Source organism: Nicotiana tomentosiformis, chromosome 8 (assembly GCF_000390325.3).
Source record: "Nicotiana tomentosiformis chromosome 8, ASM39032v3, whole genome shotgun sequence".
NCBI classification, from domain to species: Eukaryota; Viridiplantae; Streptophyta; class Magnoliopsida; order Solanales; family Solanaceae; genus Nicotiana; species Nicotiana tomentosiformis.
Window position 1 is genome coordinate 64,193,209 of NC_090819.1, and position 22,884 is coordinate 64,216,092.

General features: G+C 36.1%; 2 protein-coding genes across 2 annotated transcripts; one reads left to right on the forward strand and one right to left on the reverse strand.

Annotated features, from left to right (window-relative positions):
- Nucleotides 1–9,469: 9,469 nt before the first annotated feature.
- On the reverse strand, nucleotides 9,470–12,847 carry LOC104099952 (butanoate--CoA ligase AAE1-like). Its single transcript, XM_009607089.4, has 2 exons — nucleotides 12,589–12,847; nucleotides 9,470–11,027 (listed from the first exon to the last, which is right to left on the reverse strand). Exons 1-2 carry the CDS (start codon nucleotides 12,790–12,792, stop codon nucleotides 9,558–9,560), a joined length of 1,674 nt encoding a protein of 557 aa, XP_009605384.2. The 5' UTR covers nucleotides 12,793–12,847; the 3' UTR covers nucleotides 9,470–9,557.
- A 5,811-nt stretch (nucleotides 12,848–18,658) lies between these two features.
- On the forward strand, nucleotides 18,659–21,695 carry LOC138897597 (uncharacterized). Its single transcript, XM_070183587.1, has 5 exons — nucleotides 18,659–19,000; nucleotides 19,096–19,387; nucleotides 20,107–20,276; nucleotides 20,851–20,894; nucleotides 20,999–21,695. Exons 1-5 carry the CDS (start codon nucleotides 18,659–18,661, stop codon nucleotides 21,693–21,695), a joined length of 1,545 nt encoding a protein of 514 aa, XP_070039688.1.
- The last annotated feature ends 1,189 nt before the right edge of the window (nucleotides 21,696–22,884 follow it).

The window sequence follows — 22,884 nt, forward strand, 5'->3', positions numbered from 1 at the left end:
TTCTTTTTTTTTTAATCAATCCTACCATTATTGAAAAGGGAAGTGTAGGCACGTACTCGATGTGGATGTATGTAAGTATCCAGCATATAACTTTTTATGAATTTGCACACGCACATCACATCCCTTTGATGTAGTTACGACAAGATAAATGAGGATTTATGTAACAGTAGAATAAAACTAGTTGAAGACAGCAAAGACTACTGAGCTTGTACATTGTTCTGCCAACATGCTTGACAAGGTAAACCATTGCACATTTGCACTGAGGAGGAGGGTAGATTTGTATCTCTTCTTTTATAATTTTTTCCTCGATAGTTCTGATACTTTATTTCATTGCACCTTTACATTGGAAAGGGATTAATATATAGGAGGCGTTTTTTTGACAATATTAACCAAGGAAGAACTCGAGGTTGTATGTTTCAAGCAAATAGTAATAAAAAGGAATATAATGTTCTCTATCCTAATAGCTATTGTCCATGCTCTGTCCTCCCAGATTGGTACTGTTCTGATTAATCTGGTGGCTTCCTCTATGCATATCCTAAAGACAATGATTCTCTTATAATTTGATTTGTTTGGTGTCAAAGACAAACTTACATTACCTAATTACCTAATATAAGAGAGAAAAAACATGTCTGATTCAGCGTGCAACAAAAATAATACTCTATAAAAGAAAGCCTGTATCCCCCTAATGCAGCCAAAGTCACCCAATACTCAACTTGATCTGACGAGAGGCTTCTTTCTCTGATAAACGGACACTACTAACAAATTCCAGATATGAAGAGAGAGTAACACTTTTATGGTCTGATCCACAATCATAGAGCAAAAAGGTGCAAATATATACACCGACAATATAAAGATTCTTTTATACCATCACGTCATTTAAAAGATAATTTTCCATATTAAAATGAGTGGATAACTTGGAACAAAGTCAGGGCGCATCCAATACTTCGGTATCAAATTTTTACGCGAAAACCCACAAAAATTTCATCACATATTACATTTAAAACATAATGGTTAAACTACAACGAGTTCAGTGCTAAAAACCGTAAACATATAACCCATCAAGTTAAAATTCTGGATCCCCCTCGGGACACTCTCATAGTTGAATTATACTAACAGTAAAAAGATGAAATTATAAGTGTATAGTAATTAATTCGGCAAAACATCACATAAAAGTCATTTGCCTCGATCAAAAGTTGCAACTTAAGCATCAAGGGTGGTCGATGAAGTGAGGAGAACCATGAGGTACCAGGTTCAAATTCCAACGGAGGTAAAAAAATACTATGTGATTTCTTCATACCTGTCTAAGCTTTGGTGGGCAGAGTTACCCTTTACCTGCGCTAATGGAATTAACATGTAACCTATGAAATAATCGAGGTGAGCACAAGCTGACCTTAAGATCACCGTGTAAAAAGGATATTGCAACTAAGAGCAGTAAGAATAGTAATTGACAGTAATAGTACCAAATTATATAAGAAATTGATAAGTGCATGGCAGGAGAGAAGAACATACAACATCACCACGAGAAATGCTGAGGTGAGTGAGGGCAGAAGCAAGTCGGAGACACCTTTTGACGGGTCTCTCTCCAAGTAAACCTGACATTTCCATGAAGCTTGTCCCTATCCACCATTGCTGATCTTTGCAAGAAGCTTATGGGACTCAATGGCACGTCGTTTGCTGAGCATTTCACACTGCCCTCCATTTGCATATGTCGGGTCTGCTTCTGCTTCGCGCAAGAAAATGAGGCTGCAAGACTGGACTGTTTCGGAAGCCGAATATATAGAGAGAGTGATTAAATCATAACTATTATATCGAAAGGTAGCTAATAAATAGTAAATGAGACAATAATAAAAAGAACACCAGAAATTAATGAGGTTCAGCAAAATTTGATTTTTGCCTAGTCCTCAGACACAATCAACTCAAACTTTACTTCAATCCAAAAATACAAGTGAAATACTATAAAAGAAAAAGAAAATTCAAATGTCTTAGGAGATAAGAAGGCAAGTGAAAGATGTTTACAAATGAACAAAACTCTTGCTATTTATAAAAGGGAAATGGCCTTAATAATGTCATGCATGACATCATATTAAGTGTGAACATGCAATGTAAATGCATGAAAGATGCATCTACCAATTGCTTCCTAAAAGAAGGCTTCAAATGTTCACACTAGTTCACATTTATCTTGTCAAATTCAACAAATCTCCACCTTGGCAAGATTCGACTTTTACAATTTTCTCTTACTCATAAATTTTGATTGTGTCTTCAACTTCAATCTTCAAAATTCAACAACGTTGATCAAGTTCAAACAATGTTGAAACTTGATCACGGTCACTACTTTTGTTAGCATATCGGCAGGGTTGTCTGTAATCCTAATTTTCTGCACTATGACTCCATCTTCTTCTATAATATCTCGTACAAAGTGATATCAAACATCAATGTACTTCGTTCTTGCATGATAAACTTGGTTCTTTGCTAATTGGATAGCACTCTGACTATCACAAAATAGTGTGATGCTTTCTTGACCAATACCGAGCTCTCTAAGCAACCCTTGAAGCCAAATTTCCTCCTTTACAGCCTCCGTAATTGCCATGTACTCTGCCTCAGTAATAGACAAAGCAATCGTTGACTGCAAAGTAGACTTCCAACTAACTGGTGCATTTGCAAAAAGTGAAAACATAACCAGTAGTTGATCTACGCTTATCCAAATCACCTGCATAATCCGGTCACAATATCCAACCAGATACTGACTATCTTCCTGCTCAAAAATTAATCCAACATCTACAGTATTACGAATATACCGTAGAATCCATTTCACAGCTTGTCAATGCTCATTTTCTGGATCATGCATATACCTGCTTAAAACTCTGATAGCATGTGAAATATCAGGTCTTGTATAAACCATTGCATACATCAAGCTACCAACGACATTCGCATATAGCACTCTTGACATATACTCTCGTTCAACTTCTTTCTTCGGCGACATAGCAGCACTAAGCTTAAAGTGAGGAGCAAGAGAAGTGCTAACCGACTTCGTGTTCTCATTCATGCCAAATCGATCTATTACTCTCTTCAAGTATTCTTTCTGAGATAGATAGAGTTTCTTTGAATGCCTATCTCGTTTTATCTCCATGCTAAGAATTTTCTTCGCCTCACCCAAATCCTTCATCTCAAACTCCTTTCTTAGTTGAATCTTCAAATTCTCAATTTCCTCTTGACTTTTGGAAGCTATCAACATATCATCAACGTATAGGAGAAGATATATGAAAGATCTGTCTTCAAGCTTGCACAAATACACACAATGATCGTATTTACTTCTTCTGTACTTCTGCCGCAACATAAACTTGTCAAATCATTTGAACCATTGTCTAGAAGTCTGTTTCAACCCGTACAATAATTTTTCAAGTTTGCACACCATATTTTCCTTTTCAGCAACTTTGAATCCTTCTGGCTGAGTCATATAGATTTTCTCTTCCAAATCTCCATGTAAAATACAGTTTTTACATCTAATTGAACTAGTTCCAAATTCAACTGTGCTACCAAAGCCAACAAAATTCTAATGGAAGAGTGTTTCACGACTGGAGAAAATACCTCATTGTAATCAATTCCCTCCTTTTGAGTGTACCCTTTGGCCACCAATCTTGCTTTGTAGTGAACATTTTCTTGGTTAGGAAATCCTTCTTTCTTTGCAAATACCCATTTGCACCCAATTGCTTTTTTGCCCTTCGGAAGATTGACCAATTTTCATGTGCAATTCTAATGAAGGAGCTGCATTTCTTCATTCATGGCAATCCTCCACTTATCTTCTTCCGAACTTTGGACTGCGTCTTTATAAGTGGTAGGAACACTATCAGGTACAATTGAGGCTGCATAAGCCATCGTCTCTATGAGATGACCATGTTTCTTTATTGTTCTTTTTTGGCTTGCTGGTTGTTATTGATTCAAGTTGTTGTTGGGGTTCCTGAGTTGGAATTTCCCCTTCCACTGACTCTTCTTATAAGGAAAAATCTTCTATTGTTTCCTTGTTCTCTCCGTGTGCTGGGAAAATTAATTTTGCCTCAAACTCCACCTGCTTTGAAGCACCATCAGTTTGTTTGATATCTTCAATTGTCACCTTATCTGTTATGGCATATTCATCAAAGGTAACATCTCTGCTGAATATAATTTTTCTTGTCTCTGGACACCATAATCGGTATCCTTTGACTCCATAAGTAATCCCCATAAATATAGCTTTCTTTGCCCTCAGATCCAATTTTGACTATTTCACATGATAGTATGCAATTGAGCCAAACACATACAAACAACTATAATCTTTAGCAGGTTTTCCATACCATTTTTCAAATGGTGTCTTGCCTCCAATAACGGCAGATGGTAGACGATTAATGAGGTGACATGCATATGTTATTGCCTCAATCCAAAATTCTTTGCCCAAGCCAGCATTGGACAACATACACTAAACCTTCTCCAGCAAAGTCCGGTTCATGCGTTCTGCCACTCCATTCTGTTGTGGTGTATTTCTGACGGTAAAATATCTTAAAATGCCATCATCTTCACAAATCTTATTGTAAAGATTATTTTTGTATTCTCCACCATTATCTGTGCGAAGACACTTTATCTTTCTGCATGTTTGAGTCTCTATCATCGCCTACCATTTGAGAAAAATTCTCAGTACCTCATCTTTAGTTTTCATAGTATACACCCACACTCTCTGGTAAAAGTCATCAATAAAGTTTAAAAAATAGTGTTTTCCACCTAATTAAGGTGTTTTGGAAGCACCCCAAATATCAGAGTGAACATAATCCAAAATACCTATAGTATTATGGATTGTTGTTCCAAATTTAACCCTTGTCTGTTTACCCTTGACACAATGCTCACAAAACTCCAAATTGCAAGTCTTTACTCCTTTTAACAATCCTTGATCTGATAAAATCTTCAAGGATTTTCCTCCAGCATGTCCCAAGCGCATGTGCCATAGCTTGGTTGCTTCTGACTCCTTGTCATCACTGGATGTCACTATTGCTGTCCCAATAACTGTACTACCGTGATAGTGGTATATGTTATTATTTCGCCGAATTCTCTTCATTACTACTAGTGCACTAGTGCACCAGAGCATATTCTCACTATCCCATTTTCTGTAACGACTTTGAGCCCTTTTGACTCTAGAGCTCCTACAGAAATGAGATTTTTCTTCAATTTCGATACGTATCGAACATCTGTTAATATTCTGATCAATCTATCATGGTTCCTTAATCGGATTGAACCAATACCATATGCGGTAAGAGGATTGTTAATCACGGTGTAAATAACTCCACATTTCCCTTCTTGAAAATCAATGAACTAGTCCCTGTTGGGACACATATGATAGCTACAAGCTAAATCCATCAGCCGTATGTCAGATGGTTTGAATGGCTCAGTTGTAACTAGTGAGAAATCAGAGTCGTCACAATCAGCTATATTTGAATCCATGACAGCCTTCCCATTGTTAGGTTTGGCCTTGTTTTTCAACTTTGGACAGTCTTTCTTCTAGTGTCCTTTTTCTCGGCAAAAGGCGCATTCATCTTTGCTAGGTCTGGATCTTGACTTGGATCTTCCTTTCTTCGTTCTCATATGATTTTGAGAACGACCTCTCACAACCAGCGCTTCTCCCTCTCCACTCTTTTGCTTTTCTCTCTTTCTTTGTTCATAGCTGTATAAGGTAGAACAAACTTCTTTGAGAGATACATCATCATTCCTATGAAGTAGAGTTGTTTCGAGGTGCTCGTACTCATCGGGAAGTGAACTTAATAACATTAAGGCCATATCTCCATCACTAAAGGTCACGTCCATATTATGCAAATCTGTCGCCAACTTATTAAAGCTGGTGATGTAATCATTTATTGTAGTACCAGGAACATATGTGAAGCGCAACAATCTTTTTTTCATGTGAAGTTTATTTTGACTGTTTTTCTTCAAGAATTTATCCTCCAATGCATTCCACAATTAACTTGCAGAAGTTTTTTTGTGTATGGATACTTCTGCTCTCTTGCGAGGTAAGATCGAATAGTACCACAAGCAACGCGATTGATAATTTTCCAATCTCCTTCTCCGATATTGTCTGGTTTATTTTCTTCTATGGTAATATCTAGCCCTTGTTGAAAAAGGACATCAAGAACATCAACTTGCCATATCCCGAAATGTCCTGACCCGTCAAAAATTTCAACTGCAAATTTCGCATTTGACATAATTCTTGTCATAAGCGAAAATGCCAACGACGTATTACTGACACCCGATGTGAACTCTTCATTTTTATTATCTCTCATTTTGCTACAGATACTATTTATTTGCTGACAGTACAAAATACCAAAGTACTTCTTTTCTGATGTGGAAGTTCAGACTATGCTGTAGCCACAGAGCATACTAAGATAGAACCTTGGCTCTGATAGCAATTGTTGCGGAAGCCGAATATATAGAGAGTGATTAAATCACAACTACTATATCTAAAGGTAGCTAATAAATAGTAAATAAGACAATAATAAAAAGAACACTAGAAATTAACGAGGTTCGGCAAAATTTAATTTTTGCCTAGTCCTCGGACACAATCAACTCAAACTTTATTTCACTCCAAAAATACAAGTGAAATACTACAAGAGAGAAAGAAGATTCAACTGCCATAGCAGATAAGAAGACAAGTGAGAGATGTTTACAATTAATGAACAAAACCCTTGCTATTTATAGAAGGGAAATGGCCGTAATAATGTCATGCATGACATCATATTAAGTGTGAACATGCAATGTAAATGCATGAAAAATGCATCTACTAATTTCTTCCTAAAAGAAAGCTTCAAATGTTCACACTAGTTCACATTAATCTTGTCAAATTCAACATGGACCAGGGGAAGGAGTCTCCACTGTAGCGAGAGTAGTGAGGAATTAGGAGAACTGTTTTTTGTTTCTATCTATAGCCTATTCAATTAAAAGATGAGGCATCTAACCTTTTTTTTCAGGCAAGCAACAACTATATACATTCAATATTTTTGTCTGCTTGACCCGATACATCCCGAAGAAACAGAAATTTAAAAGAGAAATATAACGCGGCTGACTCCATGTGAGAGTGCTGCTGAGCCTCCACATGAGACTACTCGGGGCTTCAGTACTTTCATGCAAAAAACAGGAAAAAGAGAAAAACAATTTTAGGTTTGGGAATCCTATGGTTTGGGGAAAAAAACTGCTCCTTCAGTGAAGCAGGGAGCAGGGAATATAAACAACTTTTCAAGGGGAGAATTTGTTTCAGCCAATTCAAGCTTTTCAATTTTTTATGAAAGTGATCATTGATGAGAATCATACAATGACTAACTAGTTTCTCGCCACATGTGTAGGTTCTGTAATACAAGATTTTATAAAATAATATTAGTATTATTAGAAAATATTTAAAAAAATAAGTATATATGAAAGAATAAAGTTCATATTTCTATACTGAATGATCAATGTGAATCATCGTGTGGTGACTTGATTATTTTGGTCAAGTATTTGGTTTGACTTTATCTTCTTTTGCTAAACATTATTTGTAGAAAAAAGAAATCAGAATTGAACATCTCATAAACTTCACTATGGATTTTTCCTAATCTCCCATGAACATCAAAACTTGGTGTGTTGGAATCCTGATTTCAATTATTTTTTGCTTTTGATTTAGCACGGAAGAATACTTCTTGATTTTCCGTAAGACTTCCCCTTGCATTACTTGGTGAAGTTGTTCCGTAAGTGGAGTAATAACACCCAATTCCCTCCCCCCACCCCCCGGCCAATGTGTTTTAACAATATAGGCAGTCTATGTTATAATGTGGATAGAGTTACCCGTTTTCCGAAGAAGATACAGATGAGTAAACTGAGATTGGGATGAGTCCATCTTCTCATTCGACCATTATATTCCATTATCTTCATGTTGTCTTCTAGATTCTTTTAACCAAGAAGGGAGAAAAGGAAAAGGAGAGAAAGAAGAAAGAAATGGGAGAGAAAATTTCGGTTTCCAATTCAACATGCTCCAAAAGATATCATCTAGTAATATATGGAAGCATTTGCTCCTGAAGATTCCTAACAAACTCATATTGTCACGTCTTTTAACAAACAGAAATATCTAACTTGGACTTGATTGAAAGAACGAAAAAAGGCACTAACGGGATCAATTAATAAAACGTATAAGAAGATTGAACATACCAAGGCTGTCTACTTAAATGGATGAGCCAATCGGTTGACTTTGGAATTCAAGAATAGTTGGTAAAAAACACAACCTTAGGAAGGAAAAGACACATAAGTTGCATCCTCTTTGTTTTAGATGTGTTTACCCTTAAAAATGGATAACAAATGAATTTATATGCGATTTTAAAATATGTGGACTAATTTAATACAAGTGATTAATAACGTTAGCTGAGCAAATTAAAGATAGAATAAATGGTCAAACCAGTTGTAGGACCGAGTTCGGGCTCGGTTGTGAACCAAACAATTAGCTTGCCTTCGATTCGGAACCATGGGCTACTAACAGATTTAAGAACTTAGAATAATCTTTAGAAGCAGAAATAATATTTAGAAGCAGAGGAAAAAAATGTATATTGTCTTGATATGCGTGTTACAATGTGTCTAATGAATAACCAGCTTCCCCTTTTATATAGTAGGGGAGTTTTACCCTAAGTACAATTCTAAGAAAGGTAAAAATCTTCCTCTTTGCTAATTATTGATCTACCGCTGATACGGGCCAAGATTCACGCTGTGACATCTGGTCGGACACGAATATCTCGGCCTTTTGTTAATCGTGCGTGGTCGTTCGGTAATGCTCTCCGAGGTCTCGAAACTCGCAACGGACCCAGGGGGCGTGGTCTCGATGACTCCGAGGGCAGGTGTTTTGCTCGGGCCTTGATGCGAGAGGCTCCTGGCTTCGAATCCGATTCCCTACAGTCATATCCTTGCTTCGTTTGCCTCACCGGAAAATCGGGGAGCAACACTACCCCGGTTTTACCCGTATACAATATGTACTTTAAAGTTAATATACTATTATTAAATAATACTTATATATATTACAAAATAATACTTATATAAACTATATACACCATACTGAAAATTCATGGCATCAAGAAATAATATAATTTTGCTTCTGAAGCGGTTTGTTCTAAAGTTTGGTTCTTGAAAGGGTGGCTATTGTTCCAAACAGGTGGCTTTTATCAAATAGACACTAATTGACACTGTTTAATTAATTAGCTTATTAGGATATACTATAAACTAATTATTTAAACAATAGGCACCTGTTAGTTAGAAATCAGTTTGAACATTAGATACTAATATGAATCTTTTCAAGTAAATTTAGCATTTTTGTGTAAATTTTTCATATGTAAAGTATTTAAATTATTTAAAAGGGTATTTTGGTAATTTAACTTTTGACTTGAGGGCATCCTGTTTTTTGTTTAACCAGCTTTTTTGGAATCCTGTCACATTTCTTACTTCAGAAAAATTAACACAAGAAACAAGGGAATAAGTATTTCAGTACAATAATGAAAGTGTGTTTCACTAAGCAAGCCCCATTTCAACACCAAAGTATATTATAGTTTGCTAGCTTTCGAAACACTTCCCATAGCTTTGGCTCTCTGTCTCAGGACAAATTTTTGAGTCTTTCCTGTTGAAGTTTTTGGCAAATCCTCGAAAATTACTGTCTTAGGAGCCATGTAATGTGGTAGACGATCACGACAATGCTTGATAATCTCATTAGCACTGGCATTGCATCCATCCTTCAGTTTAACAAATGCGCAAGGTGTCTCACCCCAGTGATCATCTGGTCTTCCCACTACAGCAGCTTCAAGAACATCTGGATGGCTAAATATTACAGACTCCACTTCGATTGTACTAATGTTTTCTCCACCAGAGATTATGATGTCCTTTGAACGATCCTTTAATTCTATGTAACCATCAGGGTGCTTCACTGCTAAGTCCCCACTTCGAAACCAGCCCCCTCTAAAAGCATCTTCTGTGGCTTTGACATCCTTTAAGTAACCGTTCATTACAGTGTTTCCTCGAATCATCACCTCACCCATTGTTTTTGCATCTGAGGGTACACTCTTCATTGATTCGGGATCCTTCACGTCTACTTCCTCCATTCCAAGATGGTTCACTCCTTGACGAGCCTGGATCTTAGCCTGCTCATCAGGTGATAGAAAGTTCCATTCAGGTTTCCAAGCGCAAACAGTTGCTGGACCATAGGTTTCCGTTAGACCATATCCGTGAATAACATTGAAATTGAGCTCCTTCATCTTGAGTAGCACTTGAGGAGGAGGTGGTGCACCGCCTGTCATCACGTTTATTGTCCTTGGAAGTGGTCTTTGAACACTTTGTGGTGCATTTATTATCATGTTCAAAACCGTAGGTGCGCCAGCCATGTGATTCACTTGGTGCTGAACTATGCTGTCGAAAATCCCTTCTGCAGTGACATTTCTAAGGCAAATGTTTGTGCCACCCTGTGCTGCCAAAGCCCAAGTAAGACACCATCCATTGCAATGAAACATGGGAAGAGTCCACAAATAGACAGGCATTGAAGCCATTTCAGCAAGAAGAACTGCAGCCAGAGAATTAAGATATGCCCCTCTGTGACTATAGATGACCCCTTTTGGACTCGATGTTGTCCCCGAGGTATAATTGAGAGCAATAGCATCCCATTCATCATTTGGCCATACTATCTCAAAATTAGGTTCTCCAGTAGCTAAAAAGGACTCATACTCCAGATTTTTGGGAGCCAAGCTCCTATTATTGTTATTACTGGATAACTGACTCTCAGTATCAGAGATCAAGATTAGATGTGGCAACTTGGCACTTGCCTTTGACAGAATATTTAATGCACCCTTAGCAACATCCAGCAACTGGTAATCTACAAATATTATTTTGGCCTCTGAATGTTTAAGTAACACAGAGACCATTGCTGAATCATGACGCGTATTAAGTGCACAAAGAACTGCCCCCGCCATTGGTACTCCAAAGTGTAGCTCATACATTGCAGGAACATTCGGAGCCAAGGCAGCAACCTGCAAAGAAAATTTAGAAAAATTAAGAGCAGTACCAATACAAAAGATGGTATCTGAACGAGAACTCATTTCCTTCTTGGCAACAATATAAGAAAGGGTGACCAATGTTTAAAGATCCTACAGATGACAAAACACAAACAGGATTAACTAAGTTCTAGAGGCAGCAAATGCTTAACTGCTACCTAGATATGTTATACTTTCAACGACACGTGTTAGATAGACTCGTCACTTATGAAAGTCATCACGCCATGTCTTTTATTTTTTTGAACAAGCCTTTTAAATAAACTTATGTAGTCTTTTTGAGTACAAAAGTTACTAACTGACTGGATCACTAATAAAAATGGAAAGTGTAGACACGCACTCAAAGTGGATGTCTGCTGAGGAGGATCCAGGATTTAAACTTGATTAGTTCATCATTTAAGGTTCTTAACGTTGAACTTATTTTACTTTTGAAATTATGAATATTCATATAAATTATAGTGATTTTTTACTATATATCCATATTTCGTGTAAAAATTACTGGGTTGGATATCTGTAAGTATCCAGCATCTGTATATACTATTTTTATTATTTTTTGTGTATTTTGAAGAATTTGCTCAAGTAACCATACCCATGGCACATCCCTTTGATGTAGTTACATCAAGATAAACGAGGATTTATGTAACAGTAGAATAAGACTTGTTACAGACTGCAAAGATTACTGAGGTACATTGTTGTTTGAAAGATTTCAACAGCAGAAGGTAAACCAACGCAACATTGGGGGGGGGGGGGGGGGGGTATCATTTTATTGTTTATAAAGCAGAAAATGGGTTAAAGACCAATTAGTTGTACCCTATAACTTATTTGGTGAATAATTCAGGAACAAAAAGAGAGGATCTTTTTGTTGGTCCCATAGAGAGGATGAACTTGTAGTAGAATCTGTATTCAAATTAAAATTAAAACTCATCTCAACACCTAAGAGGGAGAAGAAAAGGGAAAAGCACATAACATGTAAAAGTACTCAAGAACGTTTCATTTTTAGTTCTTGGAAAGGGTCATTATTGAGAAACTTCAACGTGAGAAAAAGGAAGTTTTATTAAGCCAATAAATAACATCTTGTGATCTCCCTCTCCTTCACCACCTGCCACATCACTTCCAATCCTAACTTCCTCAATAGTCCAGCAAATATCAGATTGAGTGTAGACTTGAAGGAGTATCTCTTTTCTTCTTTTAATTTTTTTCCCCTCAAAACAAGTGGCATATACAGTCTTACATCGGAAAAGAATTACTAAATAATAGGCAAATTTAATTAAGGGAATTAGGTATGGTTTCGAGCAATTAGTAAAGAGGAAATTAGGTCGAAAGATTCTTTTTTTTTCTTGACCTAATAGCTGTTGCCCATGCTCTCATATACTGAAGACAATGATTTCCAGTAATTTGATTTGTTTAGTGTCAAAGACAAACTTACATTACCTAAACAAAAATTTAAGAAACATGTCAATTCGACATTTCTAGTAGTAATTGATTTTAAAAGCCAAATAAGAAAGAAATGAAGTGGAGGGGAGATTGGAGAAGGACATACGACATCGCGACGAGAAATGCCGAGGAGGTTGAGAGCAGAAGCAAGTCGGAGACACCTATGACGAGTCTCTCTCCAAGTAAACTTTACATTTCCATGAACAATAGAGAGCCTATCCCTATACACAATAGCTGATCTTTCCAAGAAGCTTATGGGACTCAACGGCACGCAGTTTGCTGAGCATTTAACAGTGCCCTCCATTTGCATATATCGGATTTGCTCTATGTTTTATGGTTTCTATGGAGTACTTTTATTTTATTTTATAGAATGGTAAAATCTTACCTTCCAAAAGAAAAAGAAAAAGGATATAGAGATCCAATGACAAATTATTACGGATCTAAGGAAATTAAAGGTCCGCTTTCACAAATTAAATCTCTCAAAATTCAAAATAATTTGTATAATCATGATTCAATTTGATTCACTTTCACCAACCTGTCTTAATTTATTATAGTCAATTTTAATTAACTACAATTTAGTAGTATATGTCAAGACATGTATTATAAATTTATAGAGTTAGTATAAATATCAAATAAAAATATATTTGTACCTTTTAATAATTTAATTCAATCTTGCTATCAATGTCGTGTCAAACATGAGTTATTTTTTGTTATTAAGGTTTGAACCAGTGGCGTAGTCACACTATGTCAAGTGTTGTTAAGCGATCACCCTTCGCCCAAAAATTATACAATATATATAAGTCAAATATTATTTTATATGGCTATATATTATATTTTGAACACATTTAATATAGTTGAGTGAGGTAGTCCAACAGTCCATGATATTCATAATGATATGTTATTCACGTGTTCAAAGTTATATGCTCATTTTGTTTGCTAAAATTAAACAGAGACCACCGCGTGTATGGTTTACTTCACTTTTTTTCAATCTAATTTTTTTAAAATAAAATAACTCTTAGAATTTAAAATTTATACAAAGATAAATAACTAATCTTAAAAGTAGTTTTTTAATTAAAAGTTATTTTTTAAATAAATTTTATAATTTAAAAGTCAAGCTCTAAAAAAAGTTTCATCAACAAAAGCTCTCTACAGAGTATAAACTAGGGGTGGGCATAATACCGACCGAACCGGAAAGATTTTCTGTATATAATACTTGTACAAACTTTTTTGTACTATCAAGCCTTGTAGTTTAAAAAGTTCGGTGATCGGTTCGATTTTGGTGACCAATTTTCGGTTAAACCGAAAAACTGAAATATTAGTGTATAGGTTTTGGTGAGCTCTTCTTCACCTATTAATCTCTAGCCCAATTTGCTTACCCACACTCTAAAGGCTGAAGTCCAAAAACTCATTTTTCAAAACCAAGCCCTTTTGTTAATATATATATATATATATAGTTTAGACTATGATTTCAGTTTACCAAATCCCTTTTTTATTTTCTCATTCAAGATTAGTTCCAGTTTAGAGGGTTCCTATTTAAGTAAAAAGCAAAAGATAGCAGCTATAAAGACTAAGTTGTGCCTTTTGTTTTCTACTGTAGTATTCCTTGCTATTCATATTTTATGATACGTATTTAGTTTCCAATTTTTATTTGGGAGAAATGAAAATAATTTTATTTGAAATAATATCTATAGTTATAAATGTACTGAAGTTGCTCCAAGGAGCTTCATAGGAAAGTTGAACATATGGTCTCATTCTTTTTTCATCTTTCTGAGTTTGTGGTGTATTAGTATTTAACTAATTAACTGGAGAAAATGTCCAATTAATTTTTAGAAAAAGCTAATTGTAAAAAACTAAATTTAAAGGCCTTTTTTTGGTAGAAAAAGCTCAATCAAAAATCTCTCAAACTGACCGAACCAAACCGAATATCGACCGAACCGAATTAAGGAAAACCAATAAAATCGTACTAATATTGGTTCGGTTATTGGTGCACCAAATGAAAAACCGAAAACTGATTAAACCGAATCGAACTTTTGAAAACCCGAACCGAACCGACCGATGCCCACCCCTAGTATAAACTATAAGGCTTTTTTACATGCTTGATCCTTTTTTAACTATTATTTTAAAAAAAATAACATCATTTATTATTTATTCCATAAAGAATATTTTTTTTCTTTATTAGCATATTATAAAAATAAGCTCAATATTTAATAAGTTAACTGACTCACTAATCACAGGAAGTACTTTTTTTGTCCATCTCCATTCTCCCTTTCCAACATTCATCTTCTTCACTCCATTTTTGAAAATCTGATGCATATGAATGGCACCTAAATTTAAGATGTATTGATTTATATGTTTTTTATACTTTGTATATCAAGTATTACTTTAATTCAAAATGTGTGTGTATATATATATATATATATATATATATATATATATATATATATATATATATATAAAATTATTGTATATTTATTTGTGAAGTGCCATCTTATTTTAAGATGTATTTTTAATGTATAATTCAAATATATTTTATATGTCAAGTGTCATTTTAATTCAGGATGTATTTTTTATATATATTTTTTTTGTATATTTATATGCCATCTAAATTAAATTTAAGATATATTTTCTATGTATATTTCACATGTCTAAGTGTCATCTTAATTGAAGATGTATTTTTTATGTATATTTTTTGTATATTTTATATGTGTTAATTCAATGTATATTTTTTATATATACGTTTTGTATATATTAACATATATTATTATCGAAGTAAGATATTTATGTTAAGAAAGGAAGAAAGAAGGAAGGGAAAAACTTAAGAAAGATAATTAAAAAGAAAACGAATGGAACAAATTTAGAAAATATATTGGTTTCGGCAGAAAACAAAATTAAGAAGATGAAGAAAAAGAAGAAAAATTAATAGATAAAGAAAAAAAAAAGGCATGATTTTTGTACAAAGAATTATTGACTTTTCATTCAAATTGCTTATGTTTAAGGATTAATAATTAATATTTCTATTTTAATAGAACTATGTGCTACAGATATAAATATTTTTCTGCCACAACTGTAATATTGGATTTCATGCTAAGAATATGTTATATTTCTTTTAAACTGTGACAGTCATGTAAAGTTCCCAAACTACAAAGCCTCTCTACTCTCTCTTTCCTTTAATTTTATGCTTATATTTATTAGTAAAATTTTTATTGTTGCATTTTTTATGTTAATTTTAATTTATAAAATGATAGTTCGGTTAATAGTATTTTTATTGTTTAACTAAATGTTGCTTAGTTTGATTTTAAAAATGTTGGTATACCATTCATCGACGAAAAAAATTATTGACTTGTTTAAAGTTTGAACATCCTTGGCGGGATTTCTAGCTACGCCACTAGTTCGAACTGTGGCAGATTTACTTTGTGCCAAGGGGGCTTAAACTCCTTTTGTCAGAAAAGTTCATTACTTCTCTATTTTAATTTATGTGTTTTAGTTTGACTGTACACAAAGTTTAAGAAAAATAAGTGTAGACATGTAGAATTTATTTGATTCAAATTAAAAAAATAATTTGGATTATATTTTACATATACTAGTCCAAATAAATTACGGGCTAATATAATTGAATTAATTATTTATGTCCAATAATATATTGATTGGGCTAGCCCATTTAATTGGGCTACAAGTGATGAGCCCACTTCATTAAGCTCAAGATGTCATCTTATTAGAGGCCTAGTTTGGTGCCACATGTCAAATGACGTGGCACGCAAGTCAAACTAAAGAGCCAATAGGATCGTGCCGCATGCCAAAATGACAAGGCATGCCAAGCCAAATTAAAAGGCTAATAAAACTGCGCCACATGTGCAACTGGCATGTTCTGGCCAATCAAATATGGCATTGTCACTCTGCAATCTTATTGATCGGAAAGAGTTTGTTTTTATCACAATTCTTCCCTCCCACAACTATAAATACTGGTCTTCATAACTCATAAAAGATATCAGAAGTTATAACAAAAAGCAAGAAAGAGCTCGTGGATCAAACGCTGCAAATTCCTACATAAGTTTCAAGCTTCAAGCAATCAAGTTCAAGTTCAAGCTCAAGAACGAAGAATAAATCAAGATTCAAGGAGTGCGAGTTCAAATCAAAGTTCGTGCTAGTTAAATTCAAGATTATCGTTCGTGGAAACAAATTCAAATTCAAGATCAAGATCAAAGGCCCTTGAAAGTATATTGGAAAAGTAGAATAAGAGGATTCATAGAGATTGTAATACTCAAACTATTTGAAATCAAACACTACGATTATTGTAACATTTTTCGGTCTTGATTTAATTTTTCCAATGCGAATTTATTGTCTACAAATTCTGGCATGCCCAGTGGGACTATCTCTACCTCTCATCTCAACTTTTCAATCACCAAAGTTCAAGAACATCGAAATGGCTTCAAAGAAAATCAACTTCCACCAAGGCTGCTAATTCTAGGTTCTATGCTGATGTGGAAAGCATCCTCGATGACCATTGGAAGCTTTCGACCAGTTACAAGGAGCAAAGCAAGCTCTTTAGGACAACAAGCACTACAAGAGCCGTCCGCATCAACCTATGTTTTCGGATCTTCATCCTCAAAAGGAGCAAGATCCTCCATGAACGCACTTGAAGGAGGAAGCGATGTTGCTGAAAAGATTAAGAAAACTCTTGCTCTGCTTGACCTCTCCGGATCCAAGAACTCTGATGTGAAGGAAGATGGTGATATTTCAAGCGATGGATCCTCCCCGCTTACACCGCATAGCGTGAGTCAATCGAGGATCAATATGTGTGACAACCGATGCTACTCTCCATCGTCTACAATAATCATGCAAGCCATGGTGACAAACACTTCATATGTGGATGAGCAGTTGGCAAACTTGACGGAAGCAATCACTGGCTTGACCAAGTGCATGCAAAATCAAGATGCTAGAATTGATAAGCTAACAGACATGGTGGGAATCTTGATGGAAGAAGAATCCACCCATGCATCTGGCAAGCTCCCAGAAGTTCAAGAGATTGATCACCCCCACGTCAAGTTGCATCCAATAAGGAAATTCCAATCTCTTTGGAAGGGATGATTCCAATTAATCAACTAAAGGAGTTCATTGAAGGGACTATAAAAAACAAATAAGAACCGCATTATGAAGGAGCTAAAAGCTGATGATGTCATGAATGGCAAGAATGACGAGTCCACGTCTAAGAGAGTTGAGGTGGTTGCCGACAAAGCCAAAGCTGTTGCTAAGGAGGTACACCCTAACTCAAATCAATCTCATAAAGCGAGCATTGTGTCTCACGACAAGAAAGTAACTCATGCGCTCCGCTATGTCCCTACAAATAAGAAAGATGAGGGAGAATCAGCCAAACTCCAAACCAATATGCTAAGGGAGTTAACTCTTCCGATCAAACGAATTGAGGCAGTAAAGTTTCCCTCAGCGCTACTTATAGGTTTTGTGGCCCAAAATCATTCGCAGAATGTGGCACTCCCTACAAAACAACGGATGAAGGCTTTGATCCTAATGCTTATAGGCTATTTGCAAAAGCTGGATATAATCCCAATGAGCCATCAAAATTAGGGAAGCTCCCGTCAGAAGCTGCTACAAGGCAACCACGTAAAGGTTTGGGTTACAAGCTACCATCACTAGTTCGCATCTTTATAAAAAGGGTAAGAAATAATTATATCACTATAGAAGATGATTTTACCGCTTCTAACAGACCTTTTGTCTTTGATCGACTTGGAAAACCAACTGTGAGGACTTCCGTATTTGAGAGATTTGGTCCATTAAAGAAGGGTAACAGGTTCCAAAGAAATTATCGAAATACAAGAACACCCGCTTCGCCCAAAATTCAAAAGATCTATAAGGATTTCCAAAGTCTGGTTCCTTCTAGAATAAGGAGACAGACGAAACTCGTGGTTTCGTGTGATAAGGTACTAAAGGTAAATCTATATACTATGGTCTACACCAAGAAACGTGATGAAGATGAAGAGAGCGTGGGCACTTTATATCACGTCACTGTAGAAGGCGAGCAATATGTTTCATATCCAGCGAAGACTGACGAGAAACTGGAGGATATTTCTTAGTGTTACCACATATATTTCAATGACGGAGATCCTCAAGAATATGAGGATGCGAAAGATGCTCCCCCCAAATTTGAAGAAGGGGTGAATACAATGGTTGATGCCTTAAAAGAAGTTAACCTTGGCACAGTTGAAGAACCAAGGCCCATTTACCTAAGTGCTTTACTAGCAATCGATGAAGAAATCACTTATATCGAATTATTCAAGGAGTTCAAAGATGTCTTTTCTTGGAGTTACGAAGAGATGCCTAGCTTGGACCCTAAAGTAGGAGTCCATCACCTTGCAGTTAAGAGTGGCGCTCGTCCTGTTAAGCAAGCCCAAAGGCGTTTTAGGTTAGACTTGGTTCCCTTAATCGAAAGTAAAGTTAACAAACTCATTGAAGCTGGCTTTATTCGTGAAGTTAAATACCCAACATGGGTTACAAGTAGTGTTCCCGTGAGAAAGAAGAATGGCCAAATTCGAGTGTGTGTTGACTTAGGGATCTCAATAATGCATGCCTTAAGGATGAATTCTCGCTTCCTATTCAACAGCTTATGATCGACACTACCACTGGGTACGAGGAAATTTCATTCATGGATGGTTTATCAGGCTATAACCAAATTCGCATGGCACCAAAAGATGAAGAGCTTACTGCATTCCGTGCCCCAAAGGGTATTTATTGCTACAAGGTAATGCCTTTTGGCTTGAAAAATGCTGGTGCTACTTACCAAAGGGATATACAAAATATTTTGATGACCTTCTCAACAAAGATGTTGAATGTTATGTTGACGACTTGGTGTAAAATCGAGAAAGAGGAGCGACCACTTGAAAGACTTGAGAATGGTATTTGAGTTGCTCCGGAGGTACAAGCTTTGGATGAATCCATTGAAATGTGCCTTTGGAGTTACTTCCGAAAAGTTCCCCGATTTTATTTGTCCAGCATAGAGGGATAGAAATTGATCAAGCCAAAGTTGATGCAATTTCAAAAATGCCCGAGCCTCGGAATATTCATGAATTGAAAAGTCTGTAAGGAAAGGTAGTTTATCTTAGGAGATTCAACTCGAATCTATCTGGGAGATGCCAACCATTCAGTCGCCTTATGAGGAAAGGTGTCCCTTTCAAATGGGACCAAGCATGTAGCAATGCCTTTGAGAGCATTAAATCCTATTTGATGAAGCCTCCAGTTTTAGCCGCCCCTATACCTGGAAAGCAATTGATACTATACATTGCGGCGCAAGAAAGGTCTGTTGGAGCACTGTTGGCCCAAGAAAATAGTGAGGGGAAAAAAAACTCTCTTTACTACTTGAGCAGGATGATGACACCTGATGAGCTGAATTATTCGCCAATTGAAAAGTTATGTTTGGCGCTAGTCTTCTCAATTCAAAAGTTGAAGCACTACTTTCAAGCTCATGTTGTTCGTCTTGTTTCTAAAGCAAATCCCATCAAGTTCGTGATGTCAAAACATGTTCTTAGTGATCGACTAGCGAAGTGGTACCTCCAATTTCAATAATTCGAGATTGTGTACGTCCCCCAAAAGGATGTAAAAGGACAAACATTGGCAGACTTCTTAGCAGATCATCTGATACCTGATAATTGGGAACTAACTGATGAATTACCTGACGAAGACGCAATGGTCGTTGAAGTACAACCTTCATGGAAGATGTACTTTGATGATGTTGCATATCGCAGAGGAGCCGGTGCTGGCATAGTATTTGTCATTCCTCAAGGAGAGGTTCTGCCCTACTCCTTTAAGTTGACACAACTCTGTTCCAACAATGTTGCCGAGTATCAAGAATTAATACTTGGGCTTGAAATGGCATGAAACGGTTGCAATTGCAAGTCTTTGGTGACTCTCAGTTAGTGATCAACCAGCTTTTAGGTAGTTACGAGGTCAAGAAACCTGAACTACGCCCATATCATGATTATGCTAAAAACTTAATTGGGTGGGTCAGTGACGCGACTATTCAACATGTGCATAGGAAAGAAAACAAGAAGGTTGATGCTTTAGCTGCCCTAGCTTCATCGTTAACCCTGCCCCGATCAAGCGCAAGTTACTATCTGCCAAAAATGGATAGTACCGCTGCCAAATGAGGGTGTAAATGAAGAAAAACTCGAGCATCTTGTGGCCATTTCTGAAGCTGAGAAGGAAGAATGGCAACAACCCATTATCGATTACTTGATCTACGGGATACTCCCAGAAAATTCGAGGAGAAGGACTAAAATCTGCCGTCGTGCATGTCGCTTCCTTTACTACAAAAATATTCTATATAGAAGATCATTTGAGGGGGTACTCTTGCAATGCTTAGGGGAAGATGAAGCACTCCAAGCTTTGCAAGAAGCACATTCTGGGGTATGTAGATCACATCAATCTGGACCAAAGCTCCACTTCCATGTAAAAAGGATGGGATATTATTGGCCAACGATGATAAAAGATTGCTTGGACTATGCTTGAAGATTAAAGGCTTGCGAGTTCCACACAAATTTTATTCATCAGCCTCCCGAAGTGTTACGCCCGACTGTTGTATCATGGCCATTTGACGCTTGGGGACTAGATGTTGTTGGACCATTGCCAAAATCCTCTAGTGAACACTTATATATCTTGGCTGCTACTTACTACTTCTCAAAATGGGTTGAAGTTGTTGCTCTTAAGAAAGTAAAGAAAGAAAATATTGTAATTTTCATTCGAGTAAACATAATTTATCGCTTTGGCATTCCTCATTACATAATAACAGATAATGGCAAGCCATTTGACAATAGGTTGATGAACAAGATTTATGATCTCTTTAGCTTCAAGCAACGTAACTCTTATATGTACAATGATGCCGCCAATAATCTAGTTGAGGCATTCAACAAGACTCTATGCAACTTGTTAAAGAAAGTCGTCCCCAAATCCAAACGTGATTGGCATGACCGTATGGAAGAAGATCTATGGGCATATAGGATAACTCACCGCACACCAACACAAGCGACCCCTTATTCACTCGTCTATGGAGTCGAAGCCGTTTTGCCACTCGAGTGTCAAATACCTTCATTAGGATTAGCTATTCAAGAAGGTATCACTGATGAAGAAAATGCTCGACTTCGATTTGCAGAGTTGGAGGTTCTTGATGAGAAGAGGTTGGAAGCTCAACAGAGTCTTGAATGTTATTAGACTCGATTGTCTTGCGCCTTCAATAAAAGAGTTCGCCCAAGATCCTTTCAAGTAGGAGATCAATTCCTTGCCATACGAAGACCCATTATTACTTCTCATAAACATATAGGGAAGTTCACTTCAAAATAGGATGGGCCATATGTCGTGCAAAAAGCTTATTAAAGTGGAGCCTATAAGCTGGTTGATGCAGATGACATGAGAATCAACCCTAGTTTTTGAAGAAGTATTATCCTTGAAGAAAAAAAATCATAATATTAAAAAGTAAAAAAAATAAAAAGAAGATAAAAGTTGATAATTTAGAAAGTAAAATAGGTATTTGGCAATCAAAAGTTTGAAAAATCTAGTTGAGTGACCTTCTGAGTGCTATATGCATAGTTAAGTGACTTTGTTGTTACAAACGAAAGAAAGATGATTTCAGTAGATAATTGCGGATAGTTGAGTGACCATTTGAGTTATGGACTCTAGTAAAATCTTACCCAAGCGTACTTTAATATTCTTGCTTGAATTTTCTGTCCTAAAATTAATGTTACCGAAATCAAGAAATCAATAATGGCACAAATATTTCTTATTTGTGTCAAACATTAGAAATATTTAGGCGGAATACATATACGTCTTCTTATACCTGTCCACTATTTTCACTTAGCTATTTCAAATAAGACTTGTACCTATTAGCTAGTCCAAGCACATACCAATGACTGGTCAGTAAAAATTATATAGTGCGTGTATTACACACACGTTGACGTGGCAGAAATTAATGAATAAAAAAAAGCCACATGTCTTCTGGCTTAAGTTAATGAGAAAAACATTCCAAACAAAAACAAAACAAAAAAAAATTGGTTAAAAAACGAAAGCCCCTCCCACCAGTCATCGGCAAGCTTCTTCCCCAACGGACATTGGGGTAGTCAAGGTGTCATTTGTTTTATGCAAACAACCTCACCAAATACATGAATGATAAATTTAAAGTGTCCAACCAAGGAGGCGATATGAAGGAGCCAGCTGAAACTAAATTGGACAACTACTCTACGGTCAGGGGTCCCGAAAAATCTATGAAGTTGAGTGCTGACCAAAATTTCGATGTGATAATTGATAACTTCAAGCAACAGTGGTCTGTTATTGCCTTTAAAGTTAAGAAGCCAGAGGAAACTGATAGAGATTTCATGAAGTCTATACCATTCAGTGCTGAATCAAA